The 16,906-nt window shown below is 47.0% G+C and overlaps 1 protein-coding gene across 1 annotated transcript; it reads left to right on the top strand.

Moving 5' to 3' along the window:
• The first annotated feature begins 12,096 nt into the window (after positions 1–12,096).
• LOC144126020 (E3 ubiquitin-protein ligase CHFR-like) lies at positions 12,097–13,478 on the top strand. Its single transcript, XM_077659893.1, has one exon. The coding sequence runs from the start codon at positions 12,223–12,225 to the stop codon at positions 13,183–13,185; it is 963 nt and encodes a 320-aa protein (XP_077516019.1). The 5' UTR covers positions 12,097–12,222; the 3' UTR covers positions 13,186–13,478.
• The last annotated feature ends 3,428 nt before the right edge of the window (positions 13,479–16,906 follow it).

Here is a 16,906-nt window from a genome sequence, read left to right as displayed (position 1 = left end):
GCTGACGCAGATTCCTCGCATCACATCGAATGGTCGCACGTATATTCTTTTTTTTTTTTTGCAGCTCATACTGTGTGTAGTTCAAAGTCACTTATCTACAACTCTAGTGGAAAAAATTCAAAATTGTCTGCAACATAAAATGCGCGCTTTTAAGAAAGTAAGCACTTCGAGAAATTTTACAAAGCAATACACGTTCCGGATTGGGATGGCCGGCTGCTGTGCTTATGAAAGATGTGGCTGCGAAGCGACCGTTGTGCAAATCTCCTATGAGAGTGCCCTGCATTGGCGACCGAAAAACGTACGCTGAGTTGTGCCCTGAACCGCCTCGATCATCGCCCTTTAAGAAAGGATAAGATTATGGGACAGTGGCCACAGCAGTCGACTGCCCTCAAGGCCTAAGGCACTGTATTGCTTCCTCAGAGTAACTGGCATAAAGGACCAATTGTGACTGTGCCTCTCGCCCGTTCTCTCTTTCCCTTTCCAATCCCCTCATTCGTTTTCCCCTGTGCAGGGTAGCTATACCAGAACACTCTTCTGGCTAACATCCCTGCCTTCCCTCTTCCTCTTTATCTCTCTCTCTTTCTCTCGAGAACTTTGTTCCGCTACAGTTTTTTATTATTATTACTATAGCGAAACCAAGCATTCAGTTTGAAGAAGAAAACTAAAAATGAATGTGGACGCCGGATTCCCGTAAACCTAGCAGCCTCCAATAGTGATAGGCCCAGATCAAACTGTCTAGCTTTTAGGGTCGACCACAGGGTGGTCCTCATCGAAGCAAGTGCTTTTTTGATAGAGTGGAATATGGCATGATAAAATCCATTCCACCTTCAGCTTATTGATTTGTATTTTTATTTCAAAGAAACAAGTTCACCGCTGAGGCAGACGTAATATGTCGTTCCTCTCTGTTTTTTTTTTGCCTATTCTTTGATGTCTTTTTGTTTTCCCTCCTATTCATTTCTTTTTGTTTCAGTGACATGTCGTGTGCAGTTTTCGCAGAAACATGCTGTCGAACTTAAGCTTAATGACTACAACCAAGGATTGTGAGGTTCATAAATAAGCAAAAGGGGGATATCCTGTTGTTTTAGTGTCACCGGGACCGTTACGGCCGTTCTCTGGGCTGTCAAGAAAAGATTGCAGCGCCATATACAACAAGTTTCTTGCGCTTGTCATCTAACCATAAGCAGTGTTCGGTCAGCGTGTGAGAGTGGGCTCATGCCGTTTCTCGTCATGTGACACAGAACCAAGCAAGCTCTCATATTTCTGCTCTTGTTTTAGAGTCGTGCGCCTTCTGCGTCGGAAATAGCTAGCAGGGCGAACAGAATTTTTTTTTTCGTGCTCTGAAAACAACAGTCGTTGGATCCTAACACACTTCAGTCAGAAGGGTGACCTGCTGACCAAATAACAAAAAAAAACAAGCTTTAACAAGCGTTCACAGTCGATCGCGGGTATAAATAATCCGCGTCGCTTAGTCAACTGCCTACTTATGGTACTAAATAATTAAAAACGCAAAAGCAGTTTAAAAAGCCCATCTAACTATCGTCATTGTCCTTCCCAACAACTGATCTTCGTTTCTCATTGCTATAAATCACACTATCAAACAACAACACCTCTTCAACGTGATAGCTTGAACTATGATTAAATCCACATGTGTTCTCACCCTGCAATAACATGTCAGCATTGTTTTGTGGTTTAATTTGACGATAATACGACGAAAGAACCGTATTTTCAAAAAGGGTGATGTGCAAACACCGCGAGTTCTGCCGCTTTTGAAAAGCTGTCTTCACTGCATGCTCAGTGTAAGTGCAAAGAAGCCCGTTGCTAAGGGGAACATGACCTCACGCCTCAGTGCAGCCGTTTGGCGTCTCGCCAATAAGAAGACCAACTGCGAGGAAAGGGGAGAGGAAGTCTGGCAGTGAAAGAGACATATTACATCAATCCATGGAATGACACAATACTCATGGCAATTCAGCGCAAACAGTTTGAGCGATAGGGAAGACATGGCGCGGAACAACACGCGTACATGACAGACTGCTAAGGATTATTATGATATCGCGCTTTGTAGGAAGGAGCAGCAGCCGTATAAGACGATCGTCAATGGTCGATCCATCTGATATTGAGCGTCGCGGATATCAAGAATGGAGAGAGAAAGATGACAGTTGAGGCAAAACAAAACTTTTCTCTACATTTGTCTCTGATTTGGACGTCATTTCTCTCCCGTCTGATCTGCTGTCAGGGACATTTTGACGTGGAATGCATTCATCGTGTTTGCAGCCATCTTTAGGCGACAGGGGTCTTTTATTACAACACCAATGTTTTCTGCTGAGAAACAGATCAGGAACTCGTGTAGCATTATGTTTACTCTGATCGCTAAAGCTCATCACATTCTACTCGCGATCTTTTCTCCGCATCGCGACATTAAGAAGGAATCCCTCTCCCTCACTGTATGCTTTGGCCAGCACTTGAAATGGAAATTTAACCCATCTTTTCAGAGGCCTCCGTTTGGTTTTTAGCTTTTATTTTTATTTTTATGTGACCTTTTTGTTTTTGCTCAAAGGAACCGATAACGCGGAGGGACGGAGAACGGCTGCTATTGATGCTCACGAATTTGAAATGCAGGCCATGTGCTTTGGTCGCGAGAACAGGGAAGCAGCGAGAGCACGCTCGCCTCCGACGACGAGGCGGAGAACATCGAGGATAATGGACATGCAGGTGATGTTGCTGGCGGTCTACTTTGACGTTCTGGGCTTCTTCTTGATGCACAAAATAGGAATCCAGAAAGGCAACTGTCCAGGCCCTAGCATCTACGCCACACTTTGGACATGACACCGCAAGAACGACGATTACAGAAGTTTGTGCCTTTACTAATGTCTAGGACGCCAAACACGTCATGGCTTCAGGTCACAAGACTCGAAGCTATAACCCTTCCATGACCCGTGACTCGCTGCCATGACACCATGACCCCTTCCTAAGCACATGACTCGCTGCAAATTCGAGACCTCTCTCGACCAATCAGCAAATTTCGGGACACCGAGCATAAGCGAGTTTTTGGTGCGACAACTGTAACGTCACCGCATTAAAATTCAAAATCCCCCGTGTTCTGCGCGAAGTCAGTGCACCACCGAAGGCTGAAATAAAGCCGCAGCTTTCCATTGCGGCGACCCTTTCGCTCTTCCTCGTTTCACGCATTCCTTCATCCATTCCCTCACTACGCAGGTCAAGTGTCCACCTTGAGTGACACAGTTACTGCGCCTTTCCTGTCCTCGTAATCACGCACACACGGCCACATAGGTCGTCTTAGCGGACAACGAGACCGAGGAGGACAACCTCGTCGCCCTCTTGCACGAAGATTGCGGAGCCAATGGCGACAAGTTTATCGCGAGTACTGCGCAACGTCAGTGCACGTTAAAGAACCCCTGGTGATCCAACTCAATCCGGGGCCCCCCACTACGGAGCCTCTTTGTCTCTTCCTTCTTGCATTACCTTCTTCCTCCCTCCCTTCACGGTGCGTTTGAGGTGTCCACTTAGACGTGGTACAATTACTGCTCCTTTTCCTTTCTGCAAAATCCGATCTCAGGTTAATCGCATCTGTCGGTACAAGGAATCCTATGAACTGATTGCGATTCTCTGGAACGTTGGATAAACAGCGCTCCAGAGCTCTTCAAGACAGGTAAAATAGCAGTGGATCGCAATATCCAGTCAATTTTCGTGCGACTTACAGCACTATCGAAGGATTGCTCTTATAGTGGCACTTATCAGCTTTCCTTCCAGAAAATCAAATGTGCTGATTTTGTTGATTATACTTTCGTTAACAGAGCAATCCGCCTCAAGGTCGATTAGCCGTGACGGTTCACCGCATTCTTTTCCAAGCTGTGGATGATGACGCTGTTGCAGCGAGCGTAGTTGATTACCCGGAGCTCGCAAAATGATTTTCACAAATCAGAATGCTCATGGAATCAGTTCTCATTTGTGAAGACCCTTCAATGTCCCACAATTCAGAAAGCAGTTTCAGTAAATAATAATTAGACGACTGATGGGTCTATAATTTACCCTTTTCAAATGAAAGGCTGACTGCTCTCCAACTTTATTCCCTTGTCCGCATGGCGATACTGATGTCGTAGCTGTGCAGACGCACGCATGTTCAAAGTAGTCTGCCATGACAAGGGTTGTGAACGTCCGGTGGTGGCGGTGGTGGAAAACATTTATTCAAGGCTATTTGCAGTAGAGAGTGGCGACTGGACTTAAGGGCCAGCCCCTTACAAATTCTAGGAGAGGTCTCTAGTCCGGACCATGCGCCACTGCGCTTCTGCTAGTTTCCCATTACGAAGGATTATAGTAAGAGAACACGCGACCGGCAAAGAGGTCACCGAGGCTGTGTGCCGATGATGTCGCCAACAGCCACCCTCACACTTCGACATCTAGCGGAGATCATTGCGCTGTTAGCGCAAGGGCACCGCCACTGGTGGGGACTGTGTCGAAATGCCGTGTGCTTCTAGGAAGGAGCAGTTTTCAGTCGCGTTGCTTGATAAAAAAAGTAATAACTCATGGCGGGAAACATGAAAAATACCCTTAATAGAACGAAATATTCTATGGTGTGCAGATTTTCTTGGAATTGTAGTCGAACAGCAGAAAAAAATGTTAAATCATCATAAAAGAGACACCCAACGGAGTTGTTACAAGCAGCCGACGTGGCTTCACTTTCAATAAGAAATTCTGCCGCCTCTGTCGTTCATGTTGTCGTTATGCATTGTCGGCGCCTCGAGAACGAAATACGCAGCAGCGAGAACAGCAGTGATGTGGACCGAGAGCCCATGATGCAGCCGACAGAGCATTCAGACGGAACGCTTGCTGCTGAATCTTGCATTGCGCATCAGTTGATATGGTTGAGGCATACCGCTTCGCGAAAGCCGGTAATAGTCTCGCAGCTTCGCCAGCCGCACCTAAGGCCCCCCAGTATAGGCCCCATTGAATATGAAGCAATAAAAAAACGCGCCATCTAGATGCTGTCATCATCATCATCATCAGCCTTACTACACCCACTGCAGGGCAAAGGCCTCTCCCATGTCTCTCCAATTAACCCTATCCTTTGCCAGCTGCATCCACCCTTTGCCTGCAAACTTCTTAATCTCATCCGCCCAACTAACCTTCTGCCGCCCCCTGCTACGCTTACTTTCTCTTGGAATCCACTCCGTTACCCTTAAGGACCAGCGGTTAAGGACCAGCGGTGAAAACTTTATTAATCCAACGAGGAGCCCCCAAATCCCCGGCCCGGCACGCAGGCCTGGGACGAGCGTACGGGATGCTCCGCACACTAAGGACAAGTGAAGATTCATTGTTTCTTCACGGCCTCAGCCGCCAGGCGGGTGGTTTGCTGCTGGATGGCGGGGTCCTCCCTCCGCAGTGAAACTTCTCAGGCTTCCGAAACGACGACGAAGGTATAGCAACGGATACACCCAGTGACAAGGAGCCCTCGCCACAATGGTGAGAGCTCCTATATCCCAACCCCATAGGGCCAGGAAGCCACCTCCCATCCACACTGACATCACGCATGCAGCACACGGGCGACTTTGCGTTTCGGCTCCATCGAAACGCAGCCGCAGCGGTGGGGTACGAACCCGGGTACTCCAGAGCAGTAGACGAGCGCCCCGTCCGTCCCCACTGGATAATTTTATCCTTATCCAGTGACTCTAGTCACTACTACGATGTCTCTTTCTCTCTTTCCTCACTCCCACCTTCCTCCCTTCCCTCACGGCGTGATTTAGGTTTCCATAGAGAAGCGACAGTTACTGTGACTTGCCTTTCTGGAAAACGAATTTTTTGCAGGATCTAGACCCGCCGTGCATGGTTGCTCAATGGTTAAGGCGCTCGTCAACTGAGCCGGCGTACCCGGGTTAGAAACCCACCGCGGCGGCCGCGTTTCGATGCTAAAGTAGAAATATACGAGCCAAAAAAGACGAACACGCAAGGAGAGAACAACACAGGGCGACATGCCATGCCAACAGTCCCACCATTCTGCCCTGCTTCAGTGCGTTTCGATGGAGGAGAAACGCAAAAGGCGCCCGTGTGCTGTACAATGTCAGTGCATGAAGATCCCCAGGTGGTCGAAATTATTCCGGAGCCCTCCACTACGGCACCTCTTTCTCTTTCTTCTTTCACTCCCACCTTCCTCCCTTCTCTTACGGCGTGGTTCGGGTGTCCACCGATATGTAAGACAAATACTGCCACGGCAAAATATCTACAAAAACTATGTGGCCACAACCCTGTAGCTATATGCACGGATGCAGCAGCCTATGAAAATGACGGTATTGTATGAATAGATATAAAATATAGTCACGAGTTACTCACATGCTCCTCAATTAGGTTAAGAGACCATAATATAGCAGAAGTTGCCATAGCTCTAGCCGTCGCCACACAATCCAATATAATTATCATTACCGACTCACATATAACATATAGAAACTTTGCCAAATGCACGATTAGTAAACAAGAAGAACGCATTCTAACCCAGCATAAGGACAAAGTGGAGTAATTGAAAGTTTTCAGGACATCTGCGCACAGCCTGCTGGCCGGGAATATGGCGCTCACGCCGTTGCCCGTGACGTGACGCAGAGGGCGTCCCACTGGGAATCCGCACATAAACAAGAACTACTGCTCACACATCACGACGTCCTTCGCTACAGACTTAAAAGGAGGAATTACGCAGAATCACATAGTAAACTCACCAAATTGGAAAGAAAAAAACATTAGCGCTTAGGATATTGCAAACGCATTCCTTCTGTGGCGTTCTTAATAAAATATTCCATAATCTTTATAAAGACGAATGCCAATTTTGTAGTGAAAAGGCGGAGGTTTACCATTTGATATGGGCCTGCCAACACAATCCAAGAGGAGAAACGATCGCCCACCAACGAGGATTGGTGGCGAGGGCCCTGGCTGCAGCGGAGTTCAATGGCTTCTTGGAATAGGGGAGCCACCCACTGTATTTGGCTTTACTGAAAAAATTTATGTTCATTCTTGGCGGCCTTCGCAAACATTCCCGGCGCGGAACGAATGAATGATAGATGAAGAAAGTGAGAGCGAGAAGGCTGCACGTGGGGCGAGAGGGTGCGGCGATGGACGAGATCCAACATCAATGCTGGTGATGTAGAACAGGGAATAATGCAGATTTAAATGTCTTGTAAGAATTCACCGGGAAGGCCTTTAGGTCCAGGAGTTTTGGAAAGCTGCAGTTGATGAATAGCATCTTGGAATTCTCCTAAGGCCAAAGACCACTTATTGCCTAGCACTCATCCTTTGAAAGACACTTTATAATGGACGTGAAGCGTGCTGCATGAATAGCATGAGCATGGGTTGAAGAGGCGGCAAACGGAGGTGTAGTATTTTTTTCAAGCTCCAAAATTATTTCATCCGTACTTGTGACCAGGGCACCACCCCACTCGAGGTACGTGATTCGCTTGGCAGCCGCGTTCAGGCGCTTATATCAAGCAAGGCGTAAAGCCCCTGGTTCCTCAGAGTGCATAGCACGATTTGTGTGCAACCGGGAACGGGCGGCTCGAGAGCGTTTCGAGTCGAACTAATAAAGGTGTCATTTCACAGTAGCGATTTCCTATGTGTACGAGCTAGGAGCCATTTAAGCTCGTGAATGTTATCAATGCCCTTCAGCAACTGCTATTCGTCAGCCTTTCTGTAGTAAATCCGTGTCGAACCGATCTCACTGGCTAAGCCTCTAACTTTCTGTTTAAACACCTCCCATGCTACAAATAATAAAATACGCATGGGAATGAATGATGCCAATACGGTCCTCACTCGCTCTATAGAGTCCTACTCGCTCATCGGCCAACCTTCCAAAGTGTAGACTGAGGCTGTAACATTGGGCAGGCGCATTCTCCTATCCGCGCAATCACCATGCAATGATCTCAGAAAGAAACAGGTTTAACATCGGATGAAATGCGCAGATTACAGAGTGCTGTGAGACACGTAGTTTAATGTTCAGCGTCACGTCCTCCATCATCATGTGTCAGGTTCGGGCGATGTTCGCCTCAATTTGGCGAGAATGAGAGCTAAATGTGTTGCCAGGCTAGTTGCTGCGATACTTCAGACATGGCAGTTGCGCGAAACACACCGGATTGCGCTCGTCCCGTACCTTGTCTTGTGTGTGCGTGTTTCGCGCAACTACCACGTCTGAAGTAAAAGTATTTGTCTTCAAGAAAAGCTGGTCGACACACACGGCCAAAAACATGGAGAAATGCAGATCGGGGCCGAGTTTGGGGGAAACGGTGGTAGATTTTCGACGGAAGTTCGAAGAACTCCCTTTGTTGTGTTCGTCCCCGACCTGTCTGCGAAGTGTACGCGGAACGCCGTGCTCTGGGAAAGCAACAATTACGTGCAAGCTTCCGCTGCGGGTGCGAAAGGCAGCCCGCCCTATCTCAGAACTGGGCAAGGTAAATGGGTGATTTTTTTTTTCAACTACATGGGACATCGTTTCAGATATATCAATGCACAGAATTTTTAAGGGTCATAGTTCATCCAAACAACAAAAATTTCTGCACTTATCTGTTTCCGAAGAAAATGCAGCCGGAAAATCTTTGGACCAAAAAATTGTCGAGGCAACCGTTAAAAGCGTAACAGGTTATTGAAGAAGCGTAGCTTGTTGGGCCAGTTGGTGCATGGTATGAGGAAAACCAGCGAAAGGACGCATTCACAAGGAGAAGAAGTACACACGACAACGTTGTCCTGTGTACTTCTTCTCCTTGTGAATGCGTCCTTTCGCTGGTTTTCCTCATACGTAACAGGTTAGTCCGGTCGATTCGCCTGCACTCGCTGTACCAGTTCCGTAAAGTTCTGCGTCGGTGCCGCGAGCGTGCAGCGCCAGTTCTGACAGTTCAAGTGCAGCACGGCAGTGGCTGCTTCCAAAACGATTGGTCGAGTCGTCTGCTATAGCCTTGGTACCACCCGCATATGTTGCATCCGGCCGTGTCATGTGGCTGTGTGCCGTCCCTCTCAACGGCCGCCATAATCCCGGACCACGTCAAGAATTGTCAACACTGCCGCCCCAGCCCTATCCTTTCTATCTATCGCCCACTCTGCGTATCCATTTTGCTGCCCATTTTCTCACCCTAGCCGCACGCAGCTCAGATGCTTCAGGTTTCGGTGCAGATGCCGCGGCTAGCAACATCTCTTCCTTCCTTTGTTATTTCGAAGTGGATGAGGGAACAAACGCGGGTTAATGACATCCTAATCGAAATCAAGAGGAAGAAATGGGCATGGGCAGGCATATAATGCGCAGGCAAGCGTAGCAGGGGGCGGCAGAAAGCTAGATGGGCGGATGAGGTTAAGAAGTTTGCGAGAATACGGTGGACGCAGCTGGCAAAGGACATGGTTAGTTGCAGAGACATGGTAGAAGGCTTTGCCTTGCGGTGGGCGTAGTCAGGTTGTTTATGATGATGATGAAACAGCCACTAATAATAATAATAATCGCAGCGAAGTGTTGCCATAAGCCAGCATCGATGCAACGTCGCGTCAGCTGACGCGAAACGCACGTGACCAGTTCTTTTACTGAACACGATCGAGGTGTTCTCGCGCCGAGTTACGTGTTAGGAGGTTTTTACAGCAACGTGCATCATGCTACATGCACGTGTGTGCTTTTTAATTTACATACCCTTTGTCGAGTATTGTAACTTTGTCGGTCTAAAGGAAAGACGCCGGTGACGGCTCCCGTCGAGCGGCTCAAAGTGCCGGCATGGGCCCCCGTACCCCTCCCTCCGTCGCCGCTTTCTCGGGTGCGGAGCCACGTGGCCCCAGTGACGTTCGGTACGAGCCGGGCCCGAGTGGGGCCCCGTTCTCGTATACGAGTGGAATAACTAGAGCCCTTTCGCCGTTCATCGCAACGCGCAAGCCATCGCCGCGCAAGCCATCGTCTGCTTCCATGGCGGCTGCAGCTGCATGATTTCGGCACCTACCACCGAGAGGTGCACAGTTTTTCTGAACCAGACCTGCACGACGTCGATCTGCACTTTCCTGGTACGAATGAAGTCGTGCAAAGGGCGCCATGTTGCACCGCTGAAACGAATGGCGAAGCACCTCGAGAACCATGCAGGTCATGTAGTGCAGACGAATCGAACGGGCCTAAGCCTAAAGTCTGCTTAAAGATTTGTTGTGCGCTAAAGCGCTGAATGGTATTTCCAACTCGAATAGCAGGTGTGTTTTCATTATCAAAGCACTAATATCTTTTACGTGACGGTAAAATTCGCATAATGACCCCCTCCCCTTGTCCACTTATAGCAGTGTTGGTGTGCAATGGTTTCTTTACACTTTATGAAATACAACGCAGCCGTACGTCAAGCATGGGTATAATATGATACGAGTGACTTCAGTGTGAAGAGCGGTCCTGCTAGCTTGCGCAATATGCGTTCTTGAGCATTGTTTTTCTTTTTGTTGTATATTGGGAGCAGTGGGAGGCACAGTTGTCCAGCTCGGACTTGGATGTTCAGTGAAAGTTGATCACCCGAGCCCAGCTGAGCTCGGGCTCCAGGGACCCCTCCCTGACAACTCCAGCCTCTCTTTATCAGAGCAATGAAATTTACTCTCTCGCTCTCTCTGTCGTAAAAATAGAGGCTAGTCTGGTTCTTACTAAATATACTTACTTTACAAACATATACTACAAAGACACGCCTACCCTTTTCACTTGAGCATACTCCATCTCAAAGGGGTTGCACATTTTTGATGTGCTGCGTGAAGGCAACTTGTTATCTGGCGTGGCCATTAATTCCTTTCTCACAAACAGGTGTATTTTAGTGCGCATGTAAGCACTAATCCGCTGAGTACCAAGCCCGAGCAAAATCGTCCGTTGTCGCGTTGTCTTTTAGTTTAGCGCGAGCGCTCCGTACCGCGGCACTACGTGCGGCACTGTGATCTTCTGCGTGGCACTAAACCGGAGGTTCTGACCTGAGCAAAATCGTCTCTTGCATGTCCGCAACTGTCCCAGCGCGAGTGCTCCGTTGTTGTTGTTGTTACCATCATACAATGGCACATGCCCACATAGGGGGATTGGCCAAGAATTGGGGGGGGGGGGGGGGGGCGCAGGCAGTTTGTCAGATAAATATTTCCTGGACGAAAATAAAATGAATGCTGAGGAAGGAAGAAGTAAACAAAAAGGAACAGCGAAATGAAACGGAAAATGCATAACGCGCGCAGGAGATAGAGACTGATGTTTATAGCCGAGTGGTTAAATGATAATAATAATTGTAAGAATAAAAATAATATTGAAAAAAAATTACCAAGGTAGCCGATTTGATTCCATTAAAAAATTTTGGGCAGCGGTAAAAACAGAATTGTGGCTGTACCCAAGTATGGTGGCTCCAAACGACAATATGACTACAGTGCCTAGAGTATATTCTAGGCACTGTAATATGACTGGGCTGCTCAAACAAAGGCCAAGCCGTTGTAGTGGTTTCTCTAAAAACCGTCTTCTCATCATGGTGTACCGGCGACAAAACAACAAAAAATGGTCTATGGTTTCGTGCTCACCACAGAATACGCAGACGGGATTAAGCGCCAACCCATACCTGTGCAAATAAAATTTAAGGGTGGGATCCGGCAGCGGAGCCTTGATAGAGATGTTGTTGTTAGCCTATCAAAAGATGGCACATACCCACACTGGGGGATCGGCCAAGAATCGGGTGGCTATTCACCTGAACGCAGTTAACAAAAAGGAAAAGCACGTGGGAGCGCAACACCGGTGAATTTTTCGTCATGAACAGAAAAGGGATGAGAGTTTTGATTTTAATATTTTAAGAATAATAATAAAGAGGGGGATTAAATAATAACGATTTAGTCAAAACGTAATAATTGATAGAAAAGAAAGAAGAGATACCGCAAGCTGCGTCCCGTGGCACTGCGTGCTCATCGTTGTCTTCTACGTAACAAATCCGCGTTTTCGCACCGATTTCAATGTAGCAGACATACTTTGTAGCTTTTTGCGTGAATTTGTGAGCATGTACGAAAGCATGGGCGGCGCGTAGCGTAGGTACTGAAGTGGCACGAAAACCTGAAAACGATTCCGCCAGACCACGCCAGACGCAGCGCAAGCCCACCGCACGTCGGCACTTGGTCTGGCAACCCGACACAATTCAACATGGCGCTTGCTGCTAGTTCCTAATTGACAAGTGCGCCTAGCAGTTTGGGAAGCTACGCAGTGCGTTCGCTTCCCGTGGCTGCCCGGAAGCCATGGCGGTCGTGGGCAAGCCTGGGAACCAAGTTATCGACGTGAGTGGGCCCCTTCCTACTCGCCTGGTGCTCGAAAAGGACGAGGAAGTGGTGGGCCGCAGCAGCGAATGCAGCATATGCGTGCGTTCCGTTATGGTGTCCCGACGCCACGCCGTTTTCAGCCGCGACGCCGCGTCGGGTCTGTGGAGGGTGGCGGACGACGCCAGCATGAACGGTGTGTACGTGAACGGCCAGCGAGTGGAGCCTGAAAGGCCACAGGCACTGCGACAGGACGACGTGGTATCCCTGGGTCCACCGCAGCGAACGAACCTAGTTTTTAGATTCGTCACAGACGACCCTCGGCATCGAGGTGGTGATGCAGGTCAACGCCCCAAGGACTCGGCCGCGAGACCGCGAGCGTTTCTTGTGGTGATCGGCGGCAGCAACCAGCCGCCCAGGGGGGCCGACGCCAATGGCAAGGTGGCGGTTTCACGCGGAGCGACGCATGCTGCTGACGACAGCGAATGTGACGGCTCGCCCGTACTCCCTTCGGACAGGGACAACAACAACGTTTCCTCACGGTCAGGTGTCTCGCCGAATGGCTATGGAGCCGCAGGCAGGGGCGACTGTGTTTTTTCAAAGAACAGCAAAAAGATCAGGTTGTCCGCTGGCGACAGCGTTGTGCGCAGAGTAGAAAGCATCATGGAAAACGAGCTGACATGCGCTATTTGCAGCGAGCTGTTCGTGGACGCCGCCATGCTGCAGTGCGGTCACACGTTCTGCTCATACTGCATTCAGAACTGGCAGAAGCAGAAGAATGTCTGCCCTTTCTGTCTTGTTACCATCAGCTCGATCACCCGGTCATTTGTAGTGGATAACATCATTGATGAACTGGTTTGCTTCAATCCGGAACTCAAGCGGTTCAGGGAGACATTAGCGCACTCCAGATTAGCTGCTGCGTTTGGCGACTCTGCGAAGAACTGAAACCCGCGCTTCTGTGCTGCTTTGCTGTGAACGTTTTTCAGCTGTGAATGTGCTTTGTTTAGTGCTACTAGGTTCCCTTGCGCCTTCTTTTTTTTTCCCCCCCCACCTTTTTCTTAGCGGGAAGAAGGCTGGATTGCTGTGAATAACAGTGATATTGCAGTGCAAGCCACAGGGTTCTCGTGTCAAATTTGACTTGAAGTTCGAGTTTATTCACATTTATGCAAGAGGTTTTATTTACTTTTGCGCATGAAGGATCCCAAAAAATAAAATATTGTCATTGGTTGCATCCTGTATCTAGTCTCATTGTGTCTTTTTTTCTCTGTTTTTGTTGACAGTATTCCGTCAGTAATGATCAAGGTGCAGTGTGTCATTACTGCAGGATGAAGAAGTAAAGAACAGTTCATTGCTTTGTAAGGATGCCTAGTGGTATGAACATGCCTGGTATGTAGGAGGTGCGGGATTCGATACCCAGTGCCACCAGGTACCCCAGGTGGTACATTAAATACAATGGCACTCCTTGGCCGAAAGCTGCGTTCAGCCATAAAAATTCATCATATTTGAGTTAGTATTGATGTGTTTAGATCTTTGCATCGTTCTGTTTCCTTTGTTGTTAATGACTCTGAAAGGAAGACCTTGCATTAGTAGTAGTAGTAGTATTTATTTGGCCATATAATACAGTATGCCCTCGAGGTGAGGCTAAAGGAGGAAGACTAAGCTAGCCTCCTGATGAGGCCTACACCCCGAATAATACATCGAACATGGTGGACGAATGGACAAAAAAAACACACTTTTCAAACAATCAACAAAAGTTATCACAATAGAAATAGCGAACACTGATAAACGACGCAAAAGATACTGAACAACAATTGGCTGTAAACACAATATGCACATTCAGCTAGGAAAGGGAACAAACGCACAAGACTAAGTAAACAGAGTTAGCTGAAAATTATACAGGAGGAAAAAGAATCTTAGATTTTTTCTTCAACCAAGACACACTATGACTATCTAAAGCAATTTTTACTAGAGACTGATGGGCATTACACAATGTTACAACTTGGTTATCTATGGTTTGTTTTCAATAGTTTGTTCTAGGTCTAGCAGTGGATAGGGCAACCGCACGTAAACCATACGTAACGTTTCTTGAATCATGAGCATTTTGGAAAAAACTGAAATTAGGCTTTACTTACAGCAAAACTCAAATTGTAGGAATGAAAGAAACTGCGAACATGAAATGTTTAGAAAAGATTTTCTTCGACAGCTGGGCTTGAACATAATGAACGTAGATTTCTTTTCTGAAGTGAAAACAATTTATAGGAATCGGTTTTGTCGCAGGCCCCCCACATGAGGTTGCAGTATACATGGTGGGAATGAACAAGGGCAAAGTATAATTGTCTTCTAACCTGTAGTGGAAGCAGATGCCTAATACGATAGATAACACAAATAGACCTGGCAATTTTTAGTCTAATGCTATTTACATGATCTGTCCACCCCATATCACTGCGAAAATACACACCTACAAACCGGCAACTATGAACTTGCTCGATGTTCAAGTCGTTAAAAGCTAATTTGACGTGATGATCTAATGGTTTTTTTTTTGGGTGGAAGAGCATAAACATTGTTTTGTTGACTTTTAACTGAAGTTGGTTAACAGAGACCCAAACCGCTAACTCATTAAGCAAGGCATTAGATTGCTGTTCAAGTACTTGAAGATTGGAGCCAGAAAAAAAGACGTTAGTACCGTCGGCATACATCATAATAGGAGTTAATGGAATGTTGACAATGTCATTGATGTATAAAATAAATAATAGTGGTCCCAAAATTGAACCCTGAGGGACGCCAAAATTTATCATACCAAAAATAGATTTTGCATCGTGAATCTGAGTGTACTGGATTCGTGCAGTTAGGTAACTCTCCATAAGTGCTTTTGCAACAGAAAAAAGCCTATTCTCAAGATTATTAATTACAGAGTTTTTAATATCTAAGAGAGCTGATTGGTACCGTGGTGACATGTGAAATAGAATGTGGATGGCATGTGCCTTGCTGAAAGAAGAGAGAGGTGCACAAGAGGGATGATTCATTACTGAGTAACAGAGGAGACACTGAAATATGGCACATGTTTTAAAATGAATATAGTGCATTCAGGCCGCAATGTTACTGTGACTGTCGAGGAAGGAAAAAAAGCATCACATAATTATTGAAGCTAAATCATAAACATTTTAAAGAGAGAATTATATACATGTTTGAACATGTCGTGCACAGTGCAAACAAAGCTAATAGAAGTGCTTCTACTGACACTACATTTGTAAGGAGCATGTGGGGAAAATTCTGTTTGTTAGAAGTGTTCTAACAGTTAATACCTCTGAAGTTCCTGGAAAAGGCATTTGGAGAAGCAGTGCATTAACATTTTGCTTACGTTAGTCACATCTGACAAGGCTTTAGTAGCCCATTTATGAACTGCGATGGCTTGGACTTACAATATGAAGGTGTGCATCGCTTATTCCCGAGAGAGTGAATGCCTTGGGCCATCTTCCTGAAAGTAAGTTTGCACATTGTTTCACTTCTGTTATAGCGACACACCCCATGCTTCAACATCTTGCAACAGCCTTGACGGGACTTCTTTGGAATGTTGAGCTTTTGCTCTTGCCACATTTATGCATTATGTTGAACTGGTGCAGCAGCATGCATTTATCCACACATTGAGCCACAAAGAAAACAGTTCAGTTTACTTGTAAAGTAAAAGAAGTGCACACCTATGATGCTTTTAAAAGGTATGAATAGAAAATGGATGAACTGCAATTATTTGTGAACATTACATGTGCAAGTAACTACTGGAGTGAGTATGCCTGTAAATGAATTAAAATGAGTGGATGCATTTTAATGACAGGTTCAAATGTAATGACAGGCTGGAGCAATATGTAATGTTTTTAAAAACCAGCCATCCTCCAAATATTTGATGACATTTTGCTGCTTTTATCCTCTTTAAATTTAAAAATGGGAGCACAAAAGAGCGCCAAAAGCAGTGCCCATTATTGCATCGCGAAAATCATTACCACCAAGATGCTTCCGTGGTGGGCATAGCTAGTGCCTGTACTAGGGTGGCTAGAACAAATCCTTGACCTCATTTCGCACAGCAGGTCTGCCAGTAATTGACACATGAAGGAACTTCTGCAGCAGGTGTTTTAGTGCACTAGCACTAGGGCCTCCACTGCGCCGAAAAGCCGTTGTCTGTCCTGATTCTGGCAGGTGGCCTACCTGCCATGGTGGGCAGGTGGCAACCTTCCCATATTGTTTGTTTGTCTGTATGGTGTCTCTGCAACCTGAAAGAGCAGGGTGCCAACTGCCTGGGTGGCAGGTAGACCACCTAGGTCATGTGACCTTGTGGTGTCATCACAACCTGCCCACCATGGCAGGTGGCAGTTTAATTAATGAATAGTCGCAAGAGGTTCCTCGGGAAGAGCAATCTGGGTCGCAATCCCCACTGATGGCAACACCTGCCACTGCTGGGCAGTGGCGCGTCGCTTAACCGGTGCATCACTGTGCCATGGTATGAGGACTGCCAGGAATGGAGAATGACCGATTCTACTGCAGCACAAATCTAAAATGATGCAACAGCACACAAACTTGCATCATACAACATATAAACCAATGGTAAGCCAGTTCAAATAAAGCAGAACTATAGAAAGTCAATGTAAACCAGGGCTAACCGTTCTAGCACACGATT

This window comes from Amblyomma americanum, chromosome 3, assembly GCF_052857255.1.
Source record: "Amblyomma americanum isolate KBUSLIRL-KWMA chromosome 3, ASM5285725v1, whole genome shotgun sequence".
Lineage (NCBI taxonomy): Eukaryota > Metazoa > Arthropoda > Arachnida > Ixodida > Ixodidae > Amblyomma > Amblyomma americanum.
This window is presented reverse-complemented; position numbering and strand designations above follow the sequence as displayed.

Coding starts and splice junctions, on each gene's coding strand:
- LOC144126020 (XM_077659893.1), top strand. CDS start 12,223: ATGGCGGTCGTGGGCAAGCCTGGGAACCAAGTTATCGACGTGAGTGGG.